Source organism: Phoenix dactylifera, chromosome 1 (assembly GCF_051530095.1).
Source record: "Phoenix dactylifera cultivar Ajwa chromosome 1, Ajwa_hap1_PhDact_Kaust_v1.1, whole genome shotgun sequence".
In the NCBI taxonomy this organism is placed as follows: Eukaryota; Viridiplantae; Streptophyta; class Magnoliopsida; order Arecales; family Arecaceae; genus Phoenix; species Phoenix dactylifera.
The window spans coordinates 51,203,323-51,226,718 of NC_143190.1; the positions used below are offsets into that span (position 1 = coordinate 51,203,323).

Sequence of the window (23,396 nt, forward strand, 5' to 3'; positions counted from 1 at the left end):
GCATCAAGGCAGATCAGCATGAGACTCCAACATTTTTCACTCTCGGATTTGTTGCTCCCCATGCCAAATAAAATGTGATGCTCCTGATTTGCGACCAGTACTACGTAACATTCTCGAGAACAAATCAGTTACCGTTAAGGAAAACCGTCAAGGAACCAATATGAAAGCGAGAAATGCAAAACGATGGTTATAAAAAGACCCTTCTATGAAACAGGGTTCCCTTTGCTTTCCACGTCTTAAAGCAAGAAACGCGACCTCTCGGTCCTGTAATAGGACTCCTATTATTAGCTCAACGGACCCGTCCGTTCATCAAGAAGCCCCTTTCTCCTATTCTTCTCCTTCGCCCCTTCCTCGACGGAGTTCTAGGGTTTCCGGCCATCGATTCGAGGCCCAGATTTTTCCCATCTCGCAAACCCTAGCCATGGCGGCCGTCGCCGTCGCGGCGGAGTGGCAGCTTCTCCACGACCGCTATTACCGCAAGCTCGAGATCTACTCCATGCAGTGGGGCCGCATGGACCTCGCCCGCCACCGCGTTGCCTGTGCTCCCTTCGGCGGCCCCATCGCCGCCATCCGCGACGACTCCAAGATCGTTCAGCTCTACGCCGAGTCCGCCCGCCGCAAGCTTCACATCTTCAACTCCGCCGGCGTCCACCTCGCCTCCGCCGCGTGGGACCGCCCCGGCGGCCGTCTCGTTGGCATGGCCTGGACCGACGACCAGTCCCTTGTCTGCGTCGTCCAGGACGGCACCGTCTACCGCTACAACCTCCGCGCCGAGCTCTCCGCCCCCCAATTCTCCATGGGCAAGGAGTGCTTCGAGCAGGGCGTCGTCGAATGCGTCTTCTGGGGGAACGGCATGATCTGCCTCACCGAGGACCGCCAGATCTTCTGCGTCCCTGACTTCAAGAACCCGAAGCCGTGCAAGCTCGCCGACCCGGGTATAGAGGAGTATCCTTTGTGTGTTACCGTCGTCGAGCCTCAGTACACGATGTCGGGGAACGTGGAGGTGCTTCTTGGGGTCGGCGATTACGTCTTGGCTGTGGAGGAGGACGGAGTCCAGCAGCTCGGGATCGGAGTGGGCCCGTTGCAGAAAATGGCTCTCTCACACAATGGGAAGTATCTTGCTACCTTCACGCATGATGGGCGGCTCCTGGTCATTACCACGGATTTCTCCAGGATCATTTTGGAGTACAACTGCGAGGTTAGTCGCGCAATACTTTCTCTTCTTTATCCTTTGTCTTCTATTTCATGTTTTCTTTACTTCTCTTTTTTCATCTATCTATATTTTATGATGTTTGTTTGGGGATTTCTGAATGTATAGAATGATATTCATGAAACTCCAATCTTATGACCATTATATCGATTATTACATTGCTTATACTCTACATAGAACAAGCAAAAGCACTTCCTTTTCGCCAGTAAAGGGAGCCGAATGGTAACTTCATTAGCTGTTTAGAAGGTTCTCAAACCGAAAACTTCATGTTCAGTCACAATTCTTCCTAGTAACCCAGTTCTTGCTTACATGGAAGTGTTGAGTCTGCAAATTGGCTATTTGGTCTGCAGTTTTTATTTTTTAAGCGCAGTTTATGTAAAGTGCTCAGAAGAACTGTTTGATTGTGGTAATTACATGGATCTTGGCAGCCAAATTGCAATTGCATCCATTTAAATACCAGAGAGAATAAATTCTGATGTTGTATTAAAAAAAAAAAATTAACCCAGCAGCTAACTTCCTCTCTCTCTCTCTCTCACACACACACACACACACACACACACAAAAAAAAGCAAACTTATTTTGTTTTGTTTGTTTCCTTAGAGATTTTGAGCTACTAGAACACTAAAATGTATTTAGGGGGTATAAAACAAGAAAACATTTGAATTGCTGTCATGATTTGAAGATGCTATTGTCTAGGGCTTCTTTTGTCAGTTTACTTTGTTAAGCATAGTACATTATCTGTTTCTTAGTCTCCACTGTAGTATAATTTTAACAAACTTGCCACTATTAAGTGCTCTTTATCATTAACATGTCAAACCATATTTTCCCAAATTTACACAATACAACACCTCATGCTGCTACTTAATGTGGTATAATTCTCTGCGAATAACTTTGAGTCTACAGTCAACAATTTGTAATCTGATCTTAAATGTTTTAATTATTCGTTTAACAAGAATGAAAGACCAGAGATAGACACTTTTATACTTACCTTTATCTATTATGAATGCTTCTTACTGTTTGATCACTTTGATCTTGTGTCATTTATGTTCCTGAAGCCCTCTGGATATAACTAAATATTAGGAGAATCCTCTTCCTCCCTTATGAATTAACTTAAGGTGTTGTCTTACATTTATTTTTTATTGTACAAACTGGATTCCAAGTGCGTTATGTACTTCTGGATATAAATTTTACATCTATCTCGCAGTCAGCATTGCCCCCAGAACAGATAGCTTGGTGTGGGCTGGACAGTGTGCTACTCTATTGGGATGAAATGCTTCTGATGGTGGGTCCCCGTGGAAATCCAGTTCGTTATCTGTATGATGAACCAATAAGACTCATTCCAGAATGTGATGGAGTAAGAATTCTCTCAAATTCATGTATGGAATTGATACAACGAGTTCCTGATTCCACTGTTTCAATCTTTCAAATTGGAAGCACATCTCCGGCAGCTTTATTATATGATGCTTTGGATCACTTTGACAGGCGAAGTGCTAAGGTATCTTTGTAGTTTTATAAATATAAATTAAAAGAACTAGTTCAGCTTTCTTATATATAGATGTTTATGTTCTTTTCGTGTTATTGAACAGTTGATTGCATGCCACTTAAGAGACATCGTAATATGATAGTATTTTGGAAAATATAGATAGAGGGTGAGATTGTATAACTTTTTGAAGGAAACCAACCACTACTGAACCAATCAACAAATTTCTTGGAACTCTTGGTGGTTGATTTAAGCCTTCAAGGACTTAAAAAAGATGAGTGTAATTGAAGTGAACTCTTTCTACTATTTTGAGTTGGAAACCTTATCTTTCTTTTTCTAAGAAGTTATTGATAGATCCTGCAACTGTTCTATTTCTTACTGGTAAGAATGCACATGCATAATGTTGTCTCATGTGCGACAAGCTAAATCTGAAGGCTACAGTCTATTTCACATGAAGTCTTCCAATTCTAATAATCCTTATGCAGGATGTGCTGATGCAAATCATGATAGCTGCACATTGTTATATCAACATGCGATGAGATTTGTTACTATACACACACACAATTATATATATAATATAATGTGGATATAATATATAACGTAGATGTATAGTTACTATAGTATATAGTGTATACTATATATGGTATAATATGCAATACATAATATATAGTCTATATAGCATGTGTATATACAAATGTGTCTATGTAATATGCATATATCTATCTTGGATATTTTTTCCCCATTTTTAGAAACACATATGGATTATTGATGACTTATCCATTGGAATGACATGTATCTAACTGTTGTTGAATAGGAAATAGAAGCCTTTATTGCTACTTAGTTTCAATTATAAAGGTAATGTGAAGCCATTTTGTCAATTTTTGTTTCAAGAAAGAGAATGAATCTATTTTTTTCTTAGACATGTTTATAGGGTTAAGAGCTCCTGCTTTTAGGTTTGCTAGATTTATATGGGCCTGGAAGAAGAGGAATAAAGAAAAAGTAGTAGTTAGAGAAGGGTTTGCTTTGAACTCTAGAATTTGAGAAATGATACTGATTTTAATTTGTTGAGGAATTTTACTACTGTTTAATATGGATGGTCTCATCACTACATATAATCATATAAGTTGCAAGTTACATCAATCTCTGAGATAGCATATTGATCCTCTCTAGTTAATACGCTTTAACCTGGATCGTGGAATAGATCATACAAAATAGCCACTGCAAGCAATTGATAAGAAAAAATGAAATGCATTTTAGAAATTATAAAAGGTTTGTTAATAAGCTTCTATAAAACCTCAATCAACCTTCTCCAATTTTATCCAGATTCCTTTTCTTTTATTAATCTCAAGAACTTAGTCATGCATGCGTTATTTCTTCTTTGACCCTTATTCAGAAAATAAGAAATATATTACTAATTGATGCATGTTTTAATCCTGCCCTGGTGAGCAGGTGTGAATGCTATGATCTGCAGTCCTAAATGAACAACCGATGAAATATGGGTTGGCTTATGAGTTAAATAAACCATTATTTATACCGATGAATCATAGCATTAGTCACAGCAATCTATATTTTAAACAACTGTTGGGCATTTAACATACTCGCATGTGACCTCACGTGACTACTGGAATGACATATGGATAACAGGGACCAGTCAAGAGTCGGAAAAAAATCTCAAAGAAAAAAAAAAGTTGCTTCAACTGGCAAAAGCCCAAAATAGCTAATAACCTTACATATTCCCCATCATGTGCATCTTATGTGCTTAATTCCAGTGCCAATAAACTTGAGTAAGACCTGCACTTGCTTGTTCTTCAAATCCAAAAGCTAAAAGACTCGAGACGACCTTGAGCAACCTGCTCTTGGCTTTCAGTGCCTCGGTTGTATTTTTGGATACAAACTAAACTTTTACTAGCCGATTTTATTTATGTTAGACTTTTAATTCATAGTGAAAATTGGTACCAATTCATGGTCTGTTTAAGTTTTTTTTGCTTGCGCAGTTCTTTGAACCTATTCTATTCTGTTGGCATTTGGCAGGCTGATGAAAACCTACGATTGATTCGATCCTCTCTGCCAGAGGCAGTGGAGGCTTGTATAGATGCTGCTGGGCATGAATTTGATGTTTCACGCCAACGCATACTACTGAGAGCTGCTAGTTATGGCCAGGCTTTCTGCAGGTTGGTTTTCTTGGGGTTTACTGCTCATGTTTAGAAAAAGAAGATATATGTTGCCCTATGATAGAAGCTTTCTCAATTATACCAAGTAACCCCCTTTTTATATGTGAAAAGATATTGGGGTTTTGTCATAGTTTATTCTTTTTATCAATCTCATTTAGGTTTATTTGGTAACGTTTCATGTATTTCCCCTGTTCAATTTTCTGTTTTTTACACATTGCCTAACATCAAATCAATTTCTGATTTTTCTTGTTTTACCATAATTTTGAACTGAATCTAGTAGCAAATGTACTATGTATAGAATAATTATAAAATGGAATAAAATTGAGAATGTTCCTTAGTCTTTTAACTTTTCCTCAAGAACACAACACGCATCTAGATCTAGAATGCATACATGTATTATTTTGATATTGACCTGTATTTGGTTTATTCTAATATCACTAACTAAAATCTAACAACATCGTCATCAATTTGATATCTGTCATTGTAATGACACGATTGACATTTTTAAGTATGTAAATAATCTCATATGTATGTTGACTATTAAACCGTCACTTATTCTTTGAAAGCATTTGCTAACATGTTGATATAGAAAGATAAAAATTCATTCATCATTCCTTGATGTAGGAAACCAATCTTTCATCTTTTTTCTCTTCCTTAGAAGGATATTTTCATTTGTTTGTAAGAAATAATCCCAGAAACAGATGAATATTGGAAATCATACCCCATCGTAATCTTCCTAATAAGTTCCTATCAAGAGATTCGTTGTTTATCATCGCAATCCTTTCAAACCCTTTTTTCACAAATTCAACTCATTTTTCCATATTGTTCATCCTCAACTTCCTTGTTCCCTTTGTGCATTGCTATAATGTACCTTTTCTTACATGTACTACTTTTGCTCCACATGGCTACGGTTACACCATGGTTTCAAATACAGTCGAATACGACAACTACTGTACCATTCTGTGTGAAACCAGCACTACTAGTACAGGTGCTGTGATCCTGAAAAAGCTGTAATGTTATGTACAGCCACATTAGTTTGTACCAGTCCATACTGGTGTTTATATGCAACCACCATACTGGCTGTACTATTCCACACCAATGATTTTTTTTAGAATCTATCAGTTTTGGTTCGTACCATTGGTACTAGTACTATACTGTTCCGATAGAAAAGCGGTATAGGGTTCAATACCGGTGTTTAAAACCTTGGGCTGCACCATCTCAATCCATGTTCCAATGGTGATCTTTTTGTTGGTGCAATATTTTATTGTGATCTAGTTTAGTTATTAATAATTTAATAATTGTAATCACAGTGTACATCAACCTCAATATTTTTATCTTTATAGTGCTTCACGACCTCTAGGGGATGGACTAGAGTTATTCTCTCGGGAAGCTCAAAATCATTATTAACCAAAAGATTTTCTATCAATAATCTTTTTGTTGCCCTATAATTATAGGTCTGGATTGGAGGAGCATCAAGATTGAGCAAGAGGGCATTTGTATTATGTTAAAGGCAATGCTATCTTTCTACTTGAACGCATAAGAAGTAGGATTTAGACTAATATAAGTAAAGATTTGAGCTAATATGAATTTTTAAATATGTAACAGTGTTACACCATCAGACATTCCAATACAATGTAAGGAATCGTGGTCTTTATATTACCTTACAAAAATTAATTACACTTTGTAATTGCCAGAGATTTCAACAATTCTTTCAACAAAAGCTAGTTGTTGGGCAAACTGTTGTTTTAGGGGGGCCTAGGTCATGGGTCATGACCCCTTGTGTCATGGCTACATCCACCATCTTCTTTTAACTTTATTTGTTAAGAATTTTTATTTTACTCTTGATGTGCCAACTCGATCTCTGTAAGAACCTTGAATAGTTGAATGTTATATACAAAGCTAGATTTGAATTCTCCTGCTCAAATTTGAAATTTTCTGATCCAGTTGCTGAATATCAGAGTGAGGAAGAAGGAAGAAGGATAATTTTTTATTTACTTGACATAAAGTCTGTTAGAGCACTTCTTTGAAAACTAAACATGATCCCTGATTAGATCTATGGCCCTTAGGATTTTATCTTGTTCTAACCGTTGCAAGTGTAGGAGCAGATAGGCACTGAGAGAGGGGGGAAGAGAAAATAAGGGAAAAGGGGGAGGAGAGTGTGGTGGGGTGGTTGGCATGATGGAGCAGGTTGCCTTTCCTTTTGTTTTATTTCTTACATATCTTATATTGGTTTGTTTGTTTCTTATTTATTTCTCTCTTTGCTTGTCCTTCTTCTTTTTCTTCTTTCCCCCATCCTTTTTCTTGCATCTCTCTCTCTCTCTCTCTCGCTGCACCCCCCCGCCCCCTCTTTTATTTATTTATCTCTTTGCTTGTCCTTCTTCTTTTTCTTCTTAGGATTTCACTTTTATTCATAGGATTGGTATGTCATAGTTTCTTCAATCGTGTGTTTGTAATGCAAACACCAAGTAGTGCCATTAATATCTTCATGCCGCGACTTCTTCTTGAACATTCTGTGCACCTTGTTAGCATGAATCATCTAGGACTGTAGTTTCTTGAGTTGGATATTAAGGACTCTTTTGGTTTGCGGGAAGAGGGGGGGGCGAGTGTTGGCAATGGGACAATGACCAAGTGGCTTATGGTTGGTTGGAGGTTTCAAATGAGAGAGATAGGAAAGTAGCCTTCCCATGGGAATAAGCTTCCCACCTCCCATAGGAAATAGAAACCCGTGCGGGACAAGGGAAACCCATTTTCCCATGGGCTTGGGAACTGAGTTAAAATTCTTTTCTTGTCGAGAAATGCCCTTAACACTAGTGGCTTATGTCCTTTCTCTCCTTGTAGTCAGTTTATAAAAGGCATAAAAGGTGTTTTACACAAGTTTTCCAAGAAAGTAGACGCTCAACTAAACTAAACATAAGTAACTCCAAAAAGTGTGCTTCCGATGCCACTTTCATATGGTCAACCAAACGTACCAAAACCACTTTCCTAGTTATAATATATCCAAGCATCAACTTCCTAAGAAACACAATCCTGTAAAGTAAAATTCTTCCTGCGAACCAAACAAGTCCTAAGTTTTGGAGGAACAACTATTTAATAGCCAATGGAGTCATTGTTCATGGTAACCCATCAAATGTCTCATAGTTATTTGGTCTTAAAAGAGCAACTTCTTTCTAATTGTGATCTTGGCAATGATATCTAGTTGGCTTTGGCAGTCATTTTCCACAAGACCGTGATCGCTTTCAAGAAGTGTGCAAAATACTGCGAGTATTAAATGTTGTTCGCAACCATGAGATTGGGATCCCACTGAGCATTCAACAATATAAGGTCTTCATTGTTCTGCTAGAATTGAATTGTTTATATAACATGCATTTCTTTTGTCATTGTTTTATGTTAACCATGGCATACATACTCTTTATTTCAGGTGCTTACAGCACCAGTTCTGATTGGGCGCTTGGTTAATGCCAACCACCACCTTGTGGCTCTTCGAATCTCTGAGTACCTTAACTTGAACCCTGTAATTTTCCTTATCCTTATGTTTTTGTTTGCCTATATTTTTCTGTTGTCTGATAGTAAAGGTCAAATAGCATGTAGACTTATGTTCCAAGTAGAAGAATGCTGGGAGCAATTATGCTAAGCTTGCAGTAAAAATAACTAATTCTTCTGTACATTATTCAAGACTCCAGTAATATAGTAATATGCAAGCTTACTGGGTCTTAGAACATAGTCGACCATGTATTGTTGCGTAAAGTCTTCTAACAACATGTAGGAATATGAACATGCTCTCGAACCCATTGACTTAATCTAGTGTTGCATCTAAATGCTGGCAGCTGGTTACTTAAAAAATTCTTTTTATTTAGAAGCTTGCATCGACATAGGTTACGCTTAATAAAAAAGTAGCCATCTGTAGATTAGTTGTGATTGGGCTTTTACTTCAAACACACACACACACACATAAACGTGCATAAACTAATCTACAGGCACGTGCAGTGTACTTTGGTCTAGAGAAGGAAAATATGAAAAAAAATTGATAGCAACAAATTATAGATGAGAGTGGAAGTTGTTAAGGTGTGCAGCAGAGAGAGGGGAATAGGATGAAGTAGTTCCATCTTTAAATTTGAATAGGATACATATACACTAAAAGAACTATGCCTTGTTCCAATCTTGTCGATAGATATAACTGATCTCATATAAAATTTTAATTAACAGTTAGTTATTATCCAATATGGGCAAATATGACGGACCCAAAGCTCTTAATGTGCCTTTTGATTTAATGTGTCTTAGTTTGTCAGTGTGTCTGTGTTTGCTTGTATTATTGTACGCATGTATGTATCTATGGGATATGTTCGTTGCTGGTGTTGAACTATTCAGAGAAAATCATAGATAATTAGACATTAAGCAAGCTTACATGTAATTTTCACTTTTGTGAAAATCTTTTGTAGGAGGTGGTTCTAATGCATTGGGCATGTTCTAAGATAACAGCTTCACCAGCTATTCAAGATGCTGCTCTTCTTGAAATCTTGCTTGACAAGGTCTGCATTTCCATATATATGGAGTTCTGCTATTTTTATTTTCTTGACTCTTGCAATGTCTGAAGCATCAATGGTTGAATTACAGCTGAAATTATGCAAAGGCATATCTTATGCGGCAATTGCTGCTCATGCGGATAACACTGGGCGGCGAAAGTTAGCTGCATTGCTTGTTGATCATGAGCCATGTTCTTCCAAACAGGCATGCTAAATTGCTTAATCTAAGAAATTCTTGTTCATGTGTATATTTTTCTGTTTGTTTGCTACATATTGCACTTGATAAGGCTGACAAGTTTACAAAATACTTGTTTTTCTGAAGAAAGTGAAAGTGGTGCTGCTTAAGATTGTGATAGACATGTCTAATAAATAGAGGTTTACTTGATTCATTTTTTGTTTAAGAATATTTGTTATAAATATAGAGCCGAGTCCATGGCAAATTTCTTTTGCCAATACACTATTACCATTGGCCACCATGGATATGTTAGCAGTGGATGTTTCTAACCTTGGGTTTAAACCTTGTTTTCATGTTTTCCTTGGTTGATTTGTAGAAGACATGAAATTGATTCTTAGGCATGCTAATATAAATGTGTGTTGACATGCATATGCGCATGCACTTATGCAGATATATTATTAAACAGGTAGTAGCATCTTATTATTCATTATTCATTTTATACATATTTTTGTGTCTTGATTAGTTATTTTATTGGATTGGGTGAATCATTGTCAGGGACTCAGGTCAATGAAGGATCTCATGATTTGGCTGTGAAACTTGGGGAGCTACATTTGCAGTGAATAGAACAATCAACTATCTGTATGCGTGTGCGTGCGTAAAGTAACTAATTTGACTAAATTTCTTTTAACATATTTTGCCCTCGTAAAATTATAAAGGATTATGTATTCCATGTTTGCCTAGTGAATGTTGAAACTTTGAGGTTGTATGTGTTTGTGCCAAGAAGACTGTGAACTGAGTAGTTGATGGGATTTGTGGTAGTGAGTGTTGCACGTAGCAGTGGCAAAGAAAGTTATTCTTCATGTCAGTCTAGTAGTGAATGAAAAATTGTTGGCGATATCAATAGCCCTATTGGTTATCACCACACTTCACCTGTTTGTTTGAAATCCAATGTGAAACTAGTTAGTGTTGCATCTAGTGAAACGATCATCTAGTGCCTAATTTAAATGCACACACGCATATGTATATTCATAAATACATGTACATACTTATGTTATATATACACATGTTTATATGTTTGTATTTTGGAAGGGGGGGTGGGGGGAGTTATTTATATAACCTGACTATTGGGTTCTTTTTTTGACAAATTGTCTACTTGTACAATGTTTGAAAGTAAGCGAAAATAAAACTTGGATTTATCAGGTCCCTCTGTTGCTAAGCATTGGGGAAGAAGACACTGGACTGCTTAAGGCAACTGAAAGTGGTGATACTGACCTTGTTTATCTTGTTCTTTTCCACATCTGGCAGAAGGTATATTTGTTGGGAATAAAAGTGTATACTGTATGAATGTAACTATTATGTATTTTTCTATTTTCATATCATGTGGTGCTGCTTTTTTATTGCAGAAGCCTGCTTTAGATTTCTTTGGAACAATAAATGCAAGACCTTTAGCTCGAGATTTGTTCATTGCATATGCAAGGTATTGCATCAAGCTTTTTATAGGATTCGATCTTCTTTCTTCTTGGTGATTAAAGACTGTATCATTAAAAGTTAACATTTTGAAAATGCATCCATTGTTTCTCTGCTTGCAGATTCTATAAGCATGAATTTTTGAAGGACTTCTTCCTGTCAACAGGGCGACTTCAAGTAGGTTGAGTTATTGAAAGGTCCCAATGAAATAAATTTGATTGCTTACTATGTTTTCTGTATCTGGATTCTGCAGAACCATCTTAATCTTAGATTGGCATAACTTTAAAAGCAATCCATCTTGTGATATATTATACTAAGTATAGTTCCTTTTGATTAGGAATGAATATAATTATAGTTGTCACTTATGTTTGTCAATCATTGATTGACTGGATTGCTTTTGGTATTTTGGTCAGTTTGACTTGATAACCACTGGATGCTAAACAGTGACCTGCTAACTAATTCACAACTATTAGATGGGTGGCCCAATGCACGAGACTCCCGCCATTGTGAGGTTTGGGGAGTGTCAGATATATACAGCCTTACCCCCTCGTGCAGAGAGGCTATTTTCATATTCCAAACTTGTGACTTCCTAGTTCCTAATGATGATGGAACAGTCTCACCATTGCACAAAGTTTCACCCTCTGGAAATTTTAGACTATAGACGGACTAATTAATTGTTATATGGCATTGTTGTTTTTTATTTGTTGGTAATATTTGTTTGGTTGTTTTTTATATGGCCTTACTTTTAATTATTACTGTTTAGTGCAAGTAGAAAACATTGAAGAGCACATAGAGTAAGGCATTATGCCTAGACAAAATACCATATGAGGTATGCTACATCATTGGGGAATTATATGATTTATGTATTTGTAGATCAAAATGGATAACATGCTGAGTTAAATCAACTATCATGTTGATGTTATCAATGGGTCGCGTCATAAAGATGGAGATTGACCAAGTCTGAGAAACTGTCAACATACTTTGTTAATTGTTTGGCTTTATAATAGTTTGGTCAGTTGTTGATGCCGTTGTTTTGTTTAGGCAATTGATGGATAGGTTTAGATAGGAAAAAAGATAAAAACTGCACATGATTTCTATTAACTTAGAGTTAATCATGTGACAGGTATCAGAAAGTGCCTCATGGAGCTACATGGTAGCTTTATGGATGAAAGCTGAACTTAAAGAGAACGTATTGAGATCTAAAGAATATTTATGATTTACGAAAGGCAAGTGTGAAAATTTTTGTGGTAAGACAAGCAAATTTTGGTTGCACTTGCCTGAAAAATGATTGAACTTAAAAAGCCTACTATCAAATGCATCATAGATTGGTTTAAATCTTGATAATTAGATGACATCATTTTATAGTGTGTTATATTGATATAATATAAAGTTAATTTCTGAGACAAGAACATGGTTAGAATTGTATAAGAAATAGGAAAAGGTGAAGTTTAAAGAGGAGCATAGCCAGAATGAAGAAATTTAGTTGGAAATGAGTGAAAACTAGCCGTTGATCAAAGATAACGGTGAAGAGATACCAATGTGATTCTTCATTTTTTTCTTTTTTAAATGTGAACTGATAGAAAAAAGATAAATTTGATAAAATTGGGTGAGTGGATGAATGAAGAAGATATGAATTTGGTTAGAAATTCTAGTATGCGATCGAATCTGGATACAAATTCGAGTATCTACTTGTAAATATTGTTGGATCCAGTTCTGAATTCGATTTTAAGGATTTTTATATCCGGATCCGGATAGCCGGTAAAAAAGTTCGAAATAACCTTTACAAAGCAATGACCTTTCACTTGGATAACAAACGCTCAATAACCAAGCTGCAAATCATTTGTTGCTATTTTAAATAGGTAGTTTATTTTACTTATTCATATCTATTCACACTATTAAATAGTCATTTGATGTATATTCTGATATGTCATATTTGAGGCATTAATTTTTCTAATAATAAATCCATTTCTCTTTGATAAAAATAAATTGAATATACTTTATATTATTCTTTCTAATATTTTCAGAACTTTATTGTTAAAAAATATTTTAAAATATTAATAACTTTTATGTGTTCATACATTTACATATACTCTTTCTTACATGCTCTCTAGAAATAGATAGTTCATGATTAGTTTTTATTTACACAATAATTAAAGAGTAATGGCGGTATTTGATGCAAAAAAATTAAAATTTTGTATTATATATTTTTATTCTTTATTTTTTATTTTTAAGTTTTAATATTTTAATGCAAATTCCGTCGGAACAATGACATGGACCCTTGACTAGGTCGGTCTTGGTGTGTTTTAATAACTATGCCTTAGATTCTTAGCTGCGTGTGTCACATGCAATCTAGATAGCGTATTATGAAACTATGTTAGTTTTTGTTATTGAATTCACTTAAAATCTGATTTATATCCAAATAATGTCCGACATGTATGTTTGGATAGAAAAAGTATGGATGTAGCCAATATCCGACTTGTATCCGGTATCCATTCAGAACAAATATAGATATACTTAATATCTGCTTCTTATCTGTACTGATTTAGAACAAATATGGATACTAATTGTGGCATCTGTTTAATATTCATATCAGTTCATACTCATTGATAAAATGTGTGCATGTATGCATATGCTAGTATCAGATCCATATTCGTTTTCAGCCTTAGACCTCGCTAAGTCATAGGGTTGCTATTTCAACTATTGGGTCAACTAGTGCGGCCAGTTACATATTAAGAATGAAAAATACTGATATGTAGAGTGGATGGCATGGTGACAGAGGAGAGTGGTGCTAGTATATTGGCATCAGGAGGTTAGGGTCAAAGACGTGGAAGACGTGGTGAAGGAGTGACATTAGAGTTTGGACTTCAGTAAGCAAGGATGTGATGGAGAGGTGGCATTGACGAATCAGGTAGTGGTTGGTGCATCCAATTTATTAAGTCGTTTGGGCACTCTATTTGTTAAAACCCTGGTTTAAATAAACCATAAAGGGCTTGCTTGGATACACATCAAACCCATGGTATTATCAAGGAATCATGCATCTGAAGAGAATCCTAACCATATCATGATTTTTTCCTCAAATTGCTGTTTAGATTGCAATATGGAGTTTAAGTTAACCAGGAAAAAAACCTGACTCCATGTGAAATAAAAAATCTACTCCATCTCGATTTTTCTTTTCCTACATTTATCATGTGGAGCTTTCCTTCATGGGTTCCCCATTATTAGAGGTAGCCCTTCCACCCCCAAGTCTCCCTGTGGGTGACCCCAAGATGTCTTCATCCTCCCTCTCCCATCCCCATGGAACAACAATAGGCTTTTAAGTCTAATCTATGTTTTGGCTATTGCCCTTCAAATCACTATTGTCCTCTCCCTTTTCATCTAGTAATGTTTTTTGAGGATAGAAGGCGAGATGAAACAAGATAAGATGAAGAGATCACATATATTGGTCTTTTCCAAGGTTTTAAAACTTGGTTTCATTTTCAGTTCTGGTCCTTCCAATAGAGTTTTGATTTTGACAATTCCGGCTGTATCACACCAAGTTTTGGACAAAAAAAATCAGAATAAAATTTTTAAAAAAGAGAAAATTAGAAGTAACAAAACTAGTTAAGGCAAGTTATTGCACATCATCTTATTGTGTTTTGAGTTATCTAGGATCATAATTTTGTAGTTTGAGTAATCAAGCACCATCCTTTTCACCATTTTGTAGGACCTCTTTCCATACTGGAATTTTTCAAAGTCAACAAAATGAAAAATAATTGGAGGCTTCTTGGATAAGTATTTTGAATTTCACTCATTCCTAATCATAGGATTGACAAGATTATGCCATCTAGCACATAATTGATAAGTCATAAGATGCAAAGTTATGTGGTATGTCTTTTGGATATATTATGAAACAATTTCATTCACCAACACACTTGAGTATGATATGAAACTATGACCATGCTTCCACCAAGTACTCCAAGCACTTATTCAATGAAATATATTAACTTTTGAATTGCCTCAAGTTTGATGCCTGCTAATTTATGATAATAACATTCATTAGTTCATCAATAGACATGAAACAGCATATTGTTGAAGACTTGTATCAAATCAGCAAGATAGATTAGAAGTTATCCAATGCTTAATACATGCAAAGAATGTTTTATGAACATATTTTGTTTAAAGTCTAATCATAACTAGATTAACAGAATGTTGAGAGGCTAGAGAGGCTCCGTAAATTCTACTATAAGAAAAAGAAAGAAACAACATTTTTGGTTAGTTTCAGCCGAAACAGGTTTGGCCAAAGCTGTCAGATACCACCGAAACTGACTGAAATTGGCTAATTTTGGATTGAACTTGACCGAAATGATCTGTTTCGGTTGAAAAATGGATCAGTTTTGGTTGAAACTTAAAACCTTGGTCTGTCCCTTTTCAGATTGTCTGACACCTGCCCTGGCCCTTGGAAGATGAAGGCACCATCTCTCTTGGGCTTTGTCCTTCCAAGCCATAGATTGGAAATTTGATACTTAATTATTCTATTCTTATTAGGGAAGATTCAACATTCAAACGTAATGAGAACCATGTAGATTGAAATCATGAAATTGGAGGGGAATGAGTGGAGCTAGAAATGCACCTACTGTATTTCAGTTTGTTGGATTTTGTGTATTTTTTCCATAAAAATTTCCATAGTTATCCAAACAGCAATTGAAATAGAATTTCAAATTAATCTTTTCTTTTGGAATCTCGCTATAGCAACATTCTATTGTATGGCTTTAGAATCCTTTGGTAATTTCTGCCTGAGCGTCCAAATATTCCCTGGAGGTGGGGGCTTTCTTCCTAGGTGATCTGATAACATACCTGGACTAAGCCAAGCCAAGTGGCACGTACCAATCTGTGCAGCAAATCTGATCCTGGTATGATAATAGGTTTTTTTGATCAAAAGATGCCTCTGAGACTATAGGGAGTATCTTAAATGACATAGAATATTGGCAAAAAAGAGGCTCCTCCCACATGGATGTTGAAGTATGCGAACACCAAGGGGTATGTGGGGTGGTTATGTGTAGTAAAATTGAGTTGATAGTGTTAAAATCAAGTACATGAGTTGAAGCAGGCTGGTTGAGAACATATTGAGATGGTTTGAGCATGGTAAGGGGCTTGAATTGTTCAAGAAGTCAAGAGAGAGGAAAATAAATTCTACAATAATTGGGCCAAAACTATGCTCATGTAGGCAGAGTAAAACATAAATTGGATATTCAAACACCGAGTAAATGGAATTATGCTTGTTGGTTATGGTACTGTATAGATTCATGTAGCCAAACCAAACTAGTTTAGATTAAGGCTTAGTTGAGTTGAGATGAGTTGAATATATGGTATTGTTTATAGGTTCTCTGTCTTGGTGCTGTTATTTAACTGGACCTGGCATTGTTCTTCTGCTAGAAAATGTACCAAATAATTCAGTATGTTTGTGCGGATAAAAGGCAGAACATCTTTCGGCAGTATAATCATTTATGATAAACAGATTGATCATTGTAATAATTAGAATGTGTTCTTTGTTTTTGTCTAATAGATTATTAAAAAACTACTAAGCACAATCTTTTGTGTGCTATGTAAGTATGGCTGTGAAATTTGTCTCGTAATTGGCAAAAGTTTGATATCTTGACAATGTGATTTGTCTAGCAGGATGATAACTAGCATTTAACTTGTTACATCCTTAACATATTCCTTTTCTTATTGCTTTGACATATTCCTGCATTTGGATGCATATGTCCATAACATTTGTTTTCTGCTGTTATCGGCAATGTTTACAAAAATACTTGTTGAAATTTGGAAAAATTTCATGTTTTTTAAGCATTTGATGATTATATACACTTAATACTATTTTTATTGATTTTATTGTCTTGCATGTTAACTGCTAAAGGTAAATATCAATTTCCTATATAATTGGAACTGCATGAGCAAGTACCATATGATCTTTTTTGTCTTTCTAAAGCTTTGTCTTTTTATCTTTCCGTATGATAACTGGCATGAGTTGTTCTTTTGATTAACCTTGAACAACCTTTCTATTACCCCCTTCAATTTTAAAATGCTCGTTCAATATAGTCAAGATACTGGTTTTTGCAGGATGTTGCTTTCCTCTTGTTAAAGGAATCATGGCACCTAGAAAAGAATCCAATGGCAAGCAAAGGAGGATCTCCTCTCCATGGACCACGCATAAGGCTTATTGAGCAAGCTCAGAAGCTTTTCTCTGAGACCAAGGAGCACACCTTTGAATCAAAAGCTGCTGAGGAGCATGCAAAATTGTTGAGGTAATAAAATATATTATTGACTAGTTTTCACACTATTTTACAGGCTAAATATGTGATTCCTTAACCATCTCCAAGCGTATATAAATGAGTCTGAAACACTATTGCCTCAGGCAGGGTTGAACAAAATACAAGCAAACAGCAAAAGCAATCTTGATGTGACAAGCACTGCAAGTTATATTGCAAAATATAATTCCATGGAACTAATTTAATGACCATCTATCATCATCATTCTTGAGGTGTTGATGTGGTGGTTGTTTAGGAAAGTTGTGAGAAAACCTACAAATTTGACAAAATTACACAGATTTCTATAAGGAAAAAGGAAGGAGCAATAGGACTAGGAAAAACTGTAATCAGATATACTCATTCTGGAAATATATATAATGCACCATACTTTCTATTAAGATGTATATTATATGATTTAGTTTAGGGCATCAGAATTGTTCAAAGAAATAGGATAGCAACTTTTGGATCTAGATCTGTAAGTCCTTTCTATAATGATCTTTTCTCGGCTTTTGGAGAATTAGTTTGAAATTTTTTTCATTTCTTTCAGCTAAGGGAATCTTGTTTGACAATGGTTTGAGGTATCTAGAAATAGAGAGTTGATAGTAAGCTTCTCTATGGGGATTGGTGGAGTGTTACGTGTTGTTCATTAATAATTATTTCTTTTTATTTGTACATTGTTCGAAAATTCTTTCTTTTCTTTCAACCAAGAAATGCTTGTTTGACAATGGTGTCTAGAGATAGAGAGTTGATGTGGGGATTGGTGGAGTTTCACATGCTGTTTATTAGTAATTTTTTCTTTTTATTTGTACATTGTTTGATATGATTTTACAAATTACAACTTTCTCATCCCGGTGTATCCTTTTTATTGAGAGTACAAGCATGGCATTGCAGATGACTGAAGATGTTGACCTTATGTGATTTAACTTTCTAAGCCTGGATACCAAGGATACAGTTTGTCACATCTTGGTGGATCCAGAAGTTGCAATTCTGGGGACTTCTTGGTTCTTAGGTTCTTGATGAGTGAAAAACTTTCTCTGATATGCATTAGGTTTATTGATGTGTTAAGGTTGTTAAATTTCAGTTCTTGGACTGGAAATCCACTCTACCTCTCTCCTAACTCAGGATTAACTAAGGCTCTATCTGATCTGTGGATGATGCATCTAGTTGCACTGAGTTTATTGCTCCCAGGCAATGTGTTGGGACGATATAATGGGCACATTTCTATCGTGAGGCCTTAATCTGAGTTCTGTTCCATAGGCAACCCCATCTTGATGGGACAAAGCTGGGCTGTTATTTTTAATTAAGGAATTTCTGGTATCGAGCAAATTGGTATTTCTCCTACATGTTCAAGGAAGCTCAAATTAGCATGGTTTTCTTAATCGGGTACTTTGGGTTTCTGTTTGAGTCCAGTCATGTCCTAGTTACTTGTGGAGGTATTCTGCAGCTTTTTACGAGTCTATGCTTGTGCTTATGGGTTACAATTATCATCAGTTTTAACATGAGCAATCTTAAGAAACTGATGGTGTTCCTTCCAGCAATATCGTTGGGTGACGACACAGCCCTTGAGGAAGGGTTCCCTGAGAAAAGGAGAGGGAGAATTTAAGAACTTCTGATAAGATGCTTGCATTAGAAACTTGGATGAATGAGGTAAACATATGACCATTAGATGTTTCAATTATTAAATCATATTGACATGAATTTCCCATGACGGACCTACATAAAGTATACTCTCCACCTGAAGGAGTTCCCTAACTATTGTCTTTGGAGGACATGAACAGACACCAGTCTTGGTTTAGATGGAGGCATGCTGGATTGACATGCCTGTGAGGTAGAGAGCATCCCACAGTTGCTGCGCACCACATAGCCCCATAGCCTGTCTAGATAGATCTCAAGCCAATAGTCAAGTGGGGCCCACACAGAATATGGTATTTGGCTGCCATTCGTTTACTGCTTGTTTTTAGCACCATGATTATCAGATTTACAAGAGGCTCAAACAACCTTTTGATGTGCCTTATGTGAAATCTCTGACATCAGAAGTTTTTGCTTGCCTTTTTTTTCACTTAAATGTCAAACTGCTTCTTGTGTTTTATCGTTGGATGATAACCATCCAAAGACAACAGCTTGATCTTGATGTTTTCAAAATGTAGTACTCCATGTTGTTAGGATCAGGATTGGGTTGTAAATCATAAAGGGGATAAGATCAGACAGGATCACAGACCACAAGATCCTTTCTGTTGAGTTAATTGTTACGTAGATGAATTAGAATTTAACAAATGATTGTAAGACTTTGAAAATTTGCCTCTTGCTTTTAAGTCCACAGATCCTAAATTTTTTCTTTACGTTTTAGAAGTTAAATGCTCCTTGCTACCTTGAGGTTTGTTAGCAATAAATAACTGATTCATAAAGCCATATAATCAAATAATTTATAGAAAATGGATTTTCATATGGTTTAATGAAAGTTTTATGATCAAGTTGGATTATATGATCCATGCAATAGATCTAAATTTTATGATCCTAACTGATCCTTATCAAGGTCTGCTGAACCGGTCGGTTCCGACCTGTTCAGCCTGTACCGTACCGGTACCAGCCTTCACCGGTATGGTAAAACCATGTTTGGGGTCGGAACCGGTTCGCACCGGTACTCGCGAGGAAGAAGGGGGAAAGTGAGGAGAAGAGAGGAGAGAGAGGGGAAGACCTCTCGTGCGCTACCAGGCCTTTTTCTTCCTCCCGAGCACCTCGTGGGGAAGAAGACCTCCCTTGCTTGCGGGAGAAGGGGGGAAAGAGAGGAGGAGAGAGGAGAAGAAAAGAGAGGCTTGGAAAGAAGAAGAGACGAGGAAAAGAAAAGAAAAAAAAAAGAGAAGGCTGGAGGAATAGCGCCCGTGTGCGGGGGCGTGGGCGCGAGTGGGGAAACACATCCCCGACTCGCGCACGCGCGTGTTCCAAGCGATGCGAACCGCGCGACCACGCACGGGGCAACGAGCCCACGCGCTGCCCCGCGTGGGCTTTTAATGCCACAGAGTGACATTAAATGCCATTCTGTAGCATAATGCGCGCGCGCACCCGCGCGTTTTCTTTTCTTTTCTTTTTTTTTGAACCGGTTCCAACCGGTAACCGGTACGTCGGTTCGGTAGGTTCCACATACCTTGATCCTTATCCAAGGATGAGATCCAGATGGTTTTAGACTATTTTGATGTTTGTAAGATTTTAATAACAATGGTAATTACTTACTGTTGTAAGAAGTTTCTAAATGAAATGATTGGTTCTTAGACGTACTTAAATAATTTATAGTGATCGGATTACCTGTTTTTTTCAGTACAAAAACAATTTTTAGTTTAAAATCGATGGTTACAAAAGAGATTACCATTTCCATCAGACAAGGGTCTACCCATCTAACCTGTGGAGGCCTCAAATGCCCGTTCCAGAGCACCTGGGAGCTTCCCTTATGGTCAATGTTAATTGAGCTCTAACTATAAATATTCCTTGTGCATTTCCCATCTTTTACCTGCATTTTTTTTTTGTAGGTTGCAACATGAGTTAGAAGTCTCTACAAAGCAGGCTATATTTGTTGGTTCTAGCATCAGCGATACAATTCGAACTTGCATTGTACTGGGAAACCATCGAGCTGCAATGAGAGTGAGAGCAGAATTCAAGGTTCTTACAATTTTCTCACTTAAACAAGTCTCAAATATAGTAATTTCATCTTTCATGATTTCTGCTATAAAGATAATATTTTTGCAGGTTTCAGAGAAGAGATGGTACTGGCTGAAAGCGTTCGCATTGGCTACTGTGAGAGACTGGGATGCTTTAGAAAAGTTTTCAAAAGAGAAGAGGCCACCGGGTGGTAAAATTTCCAAGTTCTCTTAGACTGCCAGAATTTTTCATGAATTTACACATCAGCATTGTAGTACAAATAAAATTGCAAATAAAGGATCTTTTGAATGGGCAAAATGTTATTTTAAGTTGCAGATATATAAATAAAATCACTTCTTCTCTTACCTCTATTTTTCGCTTGCATATTTTCTATATAATTATCTTATTCATTTAGTAATTCTCCATTTCCTTTATCTAATTGATAGGTTATAAACCCTTTGTGGAAGCCTGTATTGATGCTGACGAGAAAGCGGAAGCTCTCAAATACATTCCAAAACTTGCAGAACCCCGGGAAAGATCAGAGGTATAATATATATGTTTCTGGTTAGCTTTATATATCAATAGGAGACCTTCGGAAAGCTCTCTCTAAGTACTGGTGTTGACTTTTATAATGAAGTTTCATGTATTTCATTGCCATGCCTCTGGAGCTTGCTCTATACATAGCGGTCTTAATTCAGATACTCCAACATCCAGTGTCATGGCAAGTTCAAACATGGACATGCTGGGCCACCATTCCAAGTTCTACTTCATATGGTTTTTATTACATCTGGTTTTATTCTATTTTTATTTTTTTAAACCAGGCATATGCGCGAATTGGCATGGCCAAGGAAGCTGCAGATGCTGCATCACAGGCTAAAGATGGTGAACTGTTCGGTCGACTAAAACTAACCTTAGCACAAAATGCTGCTGCGTCCTCCATCTTTGACACCTTGCGGGACAGATTATCTTTCCAAGGAGTTTATTAACAAATCTTTTGGATACATTTAAATTTATGTATGCAGCTCCATGGCAATGCATGAAATAGTAGTCAACCTTGATTTCATGCATCATTCCTCTGTTTTTAGTCTGGAAACTTTTTGGCGCTATATTGCGCGATGCCCTTGTTTCCTCGTTGGCTGCCTTCCCTTTTTTGGCGTCAATGTTGGTAATCTTCTGTTTGGCTTTTGAAGGAAGCATAAATGTTAGCGCTGTTCTGAATGGCTGAAATATTTATAGTTACAACGTTTGCTAGCTGAGCAATCGTTGTTTAAGAAAGTGTTGTAAAGAAATGGTTTGTGCTTTAAAATTTTTTTTGGTAAATCGGATATAGTATTGTGCGATAAAATTTATGACACGGTTCCATCCTGCAGCGGTTGCAAAGAGCTGTACGCTGACGGTCGACAGGTCATATTTAGACTGCACTGTCTGGTCTCCCTGTTTTGCATAATCTCTCACTGGTCTCACGAACATTATTCAGTTATGCGGTGGAACTTACGTAGGTCCTTTTCTTGAATTAAAGACTAATATGCGAATTCCCCTTCAGCTAGGACCGAAACTCCTTTTGTCTCCAAAAATTTTAACCACGAGGAAGTGCAACTCGTTGTTGTGTACCACGATAGTCGCATGGAAGGCGTCTTAAGTCAACCAAACAGGGAAAAGGGCAAAAAAAAAAAAAAAAAAGGTGAGCGCCTGTGAAACGAGTTAAGGGGCTCCTGGGAAGCGCTGATTGGCAGCGAGATTTGCTCTGCCCCTGGCAGGAAACAACTAGAGAGATCAAGAATTGATGCCAGGTATGTTTGCAGGGATGCTGACGAGTCCCACAGTGTATGGTATCACAATCATTGATTAGGAGCGAGTGCGAGCAGATGACTCATTTAAAAGAAACCGGACCGGTGTTTAGCACATATACCGACTTGAAGAGCACAAGAACTAGATAAGCCAAATGAAGCGTGGGGGAAGCAATACTGCAGGATGATTTCAATCGCAAATCAATTTTTGTGTCATGGAGGTCTTTGTGTGTATATGAACTTTCAATCTGCCGTCTAACTTGAAGCCATTCCATCCATTTGCCAGATATCGCACGTGGGCTGATGCAATTTGATTGATGAGAAACCCTCAAGTTAAATTTAGTGCTTGAATAGTGTTTTTGATGTGCACTTTGGAAGATGCAGTCTGTTAACATAGAAAACTACAAATGCAAAGCAAAATCAGAAATAAGCAATCACTCATGAATCCTAGACGGTAATCAGGTGCATGTGTTCATGGAAACCTGCAAATCGCAAGGCGAGGGGAGTTGGTCGAGGCCGAGGGAGACGAGGGCTGATGCCCGGTTCTCCAGGGCCGGGACAGGCAGCAGACGAGAGCAGCGTTGTTGCTGGAGAGCACCTCATTGCCGGTAAGTCTCGGCCGGATGGTGCAACCATGGGTAGGTACCATAGAACTCTTCGAGTTCAAAAATT

The 23,396-nt window shown here is 37.1% G+C and overlaps 1 protein-coding gene across 1 annotated transcript; it reads left to right on the top strand.

Annotated features, from left to right (window-relative positions):
* The first annotated feature begins 229 nt into the window (after positions 1-229).
* Positions 230-22,257, top strand: VCL1 (vacuoleless1 (VCL1)). Its single transcript, XM_008812873.6, has 15 exons — positions 230-1,198; positions 2,415-2,705; positions 4,722-4,861; positions 8,071-8,182; positions 8,280-8,372; positions 9,298-9,387; positions 9,473-9,586; positions 10,757-10,864; positions 10,960-11,033; positions 11,146-11,200; positions 17,120-17,304; positions 20,829-20,958; positions 21,046-21,148; positions 21,384-21,481; positions 21,759-22,257. The coding sequence occupies exons 1-15, from the start codon at positions 422-424 to the stop codon at positions 21,921-21,923; spliced, it is 2,535 nt and encodes an 844-aa protein (XP_008811095.4). The 5' UTR covers positions 230-421; the 3' UTR covers positions 21,924-22,257.
* Positions 22,258-23,396: the final 1,139 nt, after the last annotated feature.

Coding starts and splice junctions, on each gene's coding strand:
- VCL1 (XM_008812873.6), top strand. CDS start 422: ATGGCGGCCGTCGCCGTCGCGGCGGAGTGGCAGCTTCTCCACGACCGC. Junction 20,959..21,045: donor GAGTGAGAGCAGAATTCAAG/GTTCTTACAATT, acceptor ATATTTTTGCAG/GTTTCAGAGAAGAGATGGTA. Junction 21,482..21,758: donor AACCCCGGGAAAGATCAGAG/GTATAATATATA, acceptor TTTTTAAACCAG/GCATATGCGCGAATTGGCAT.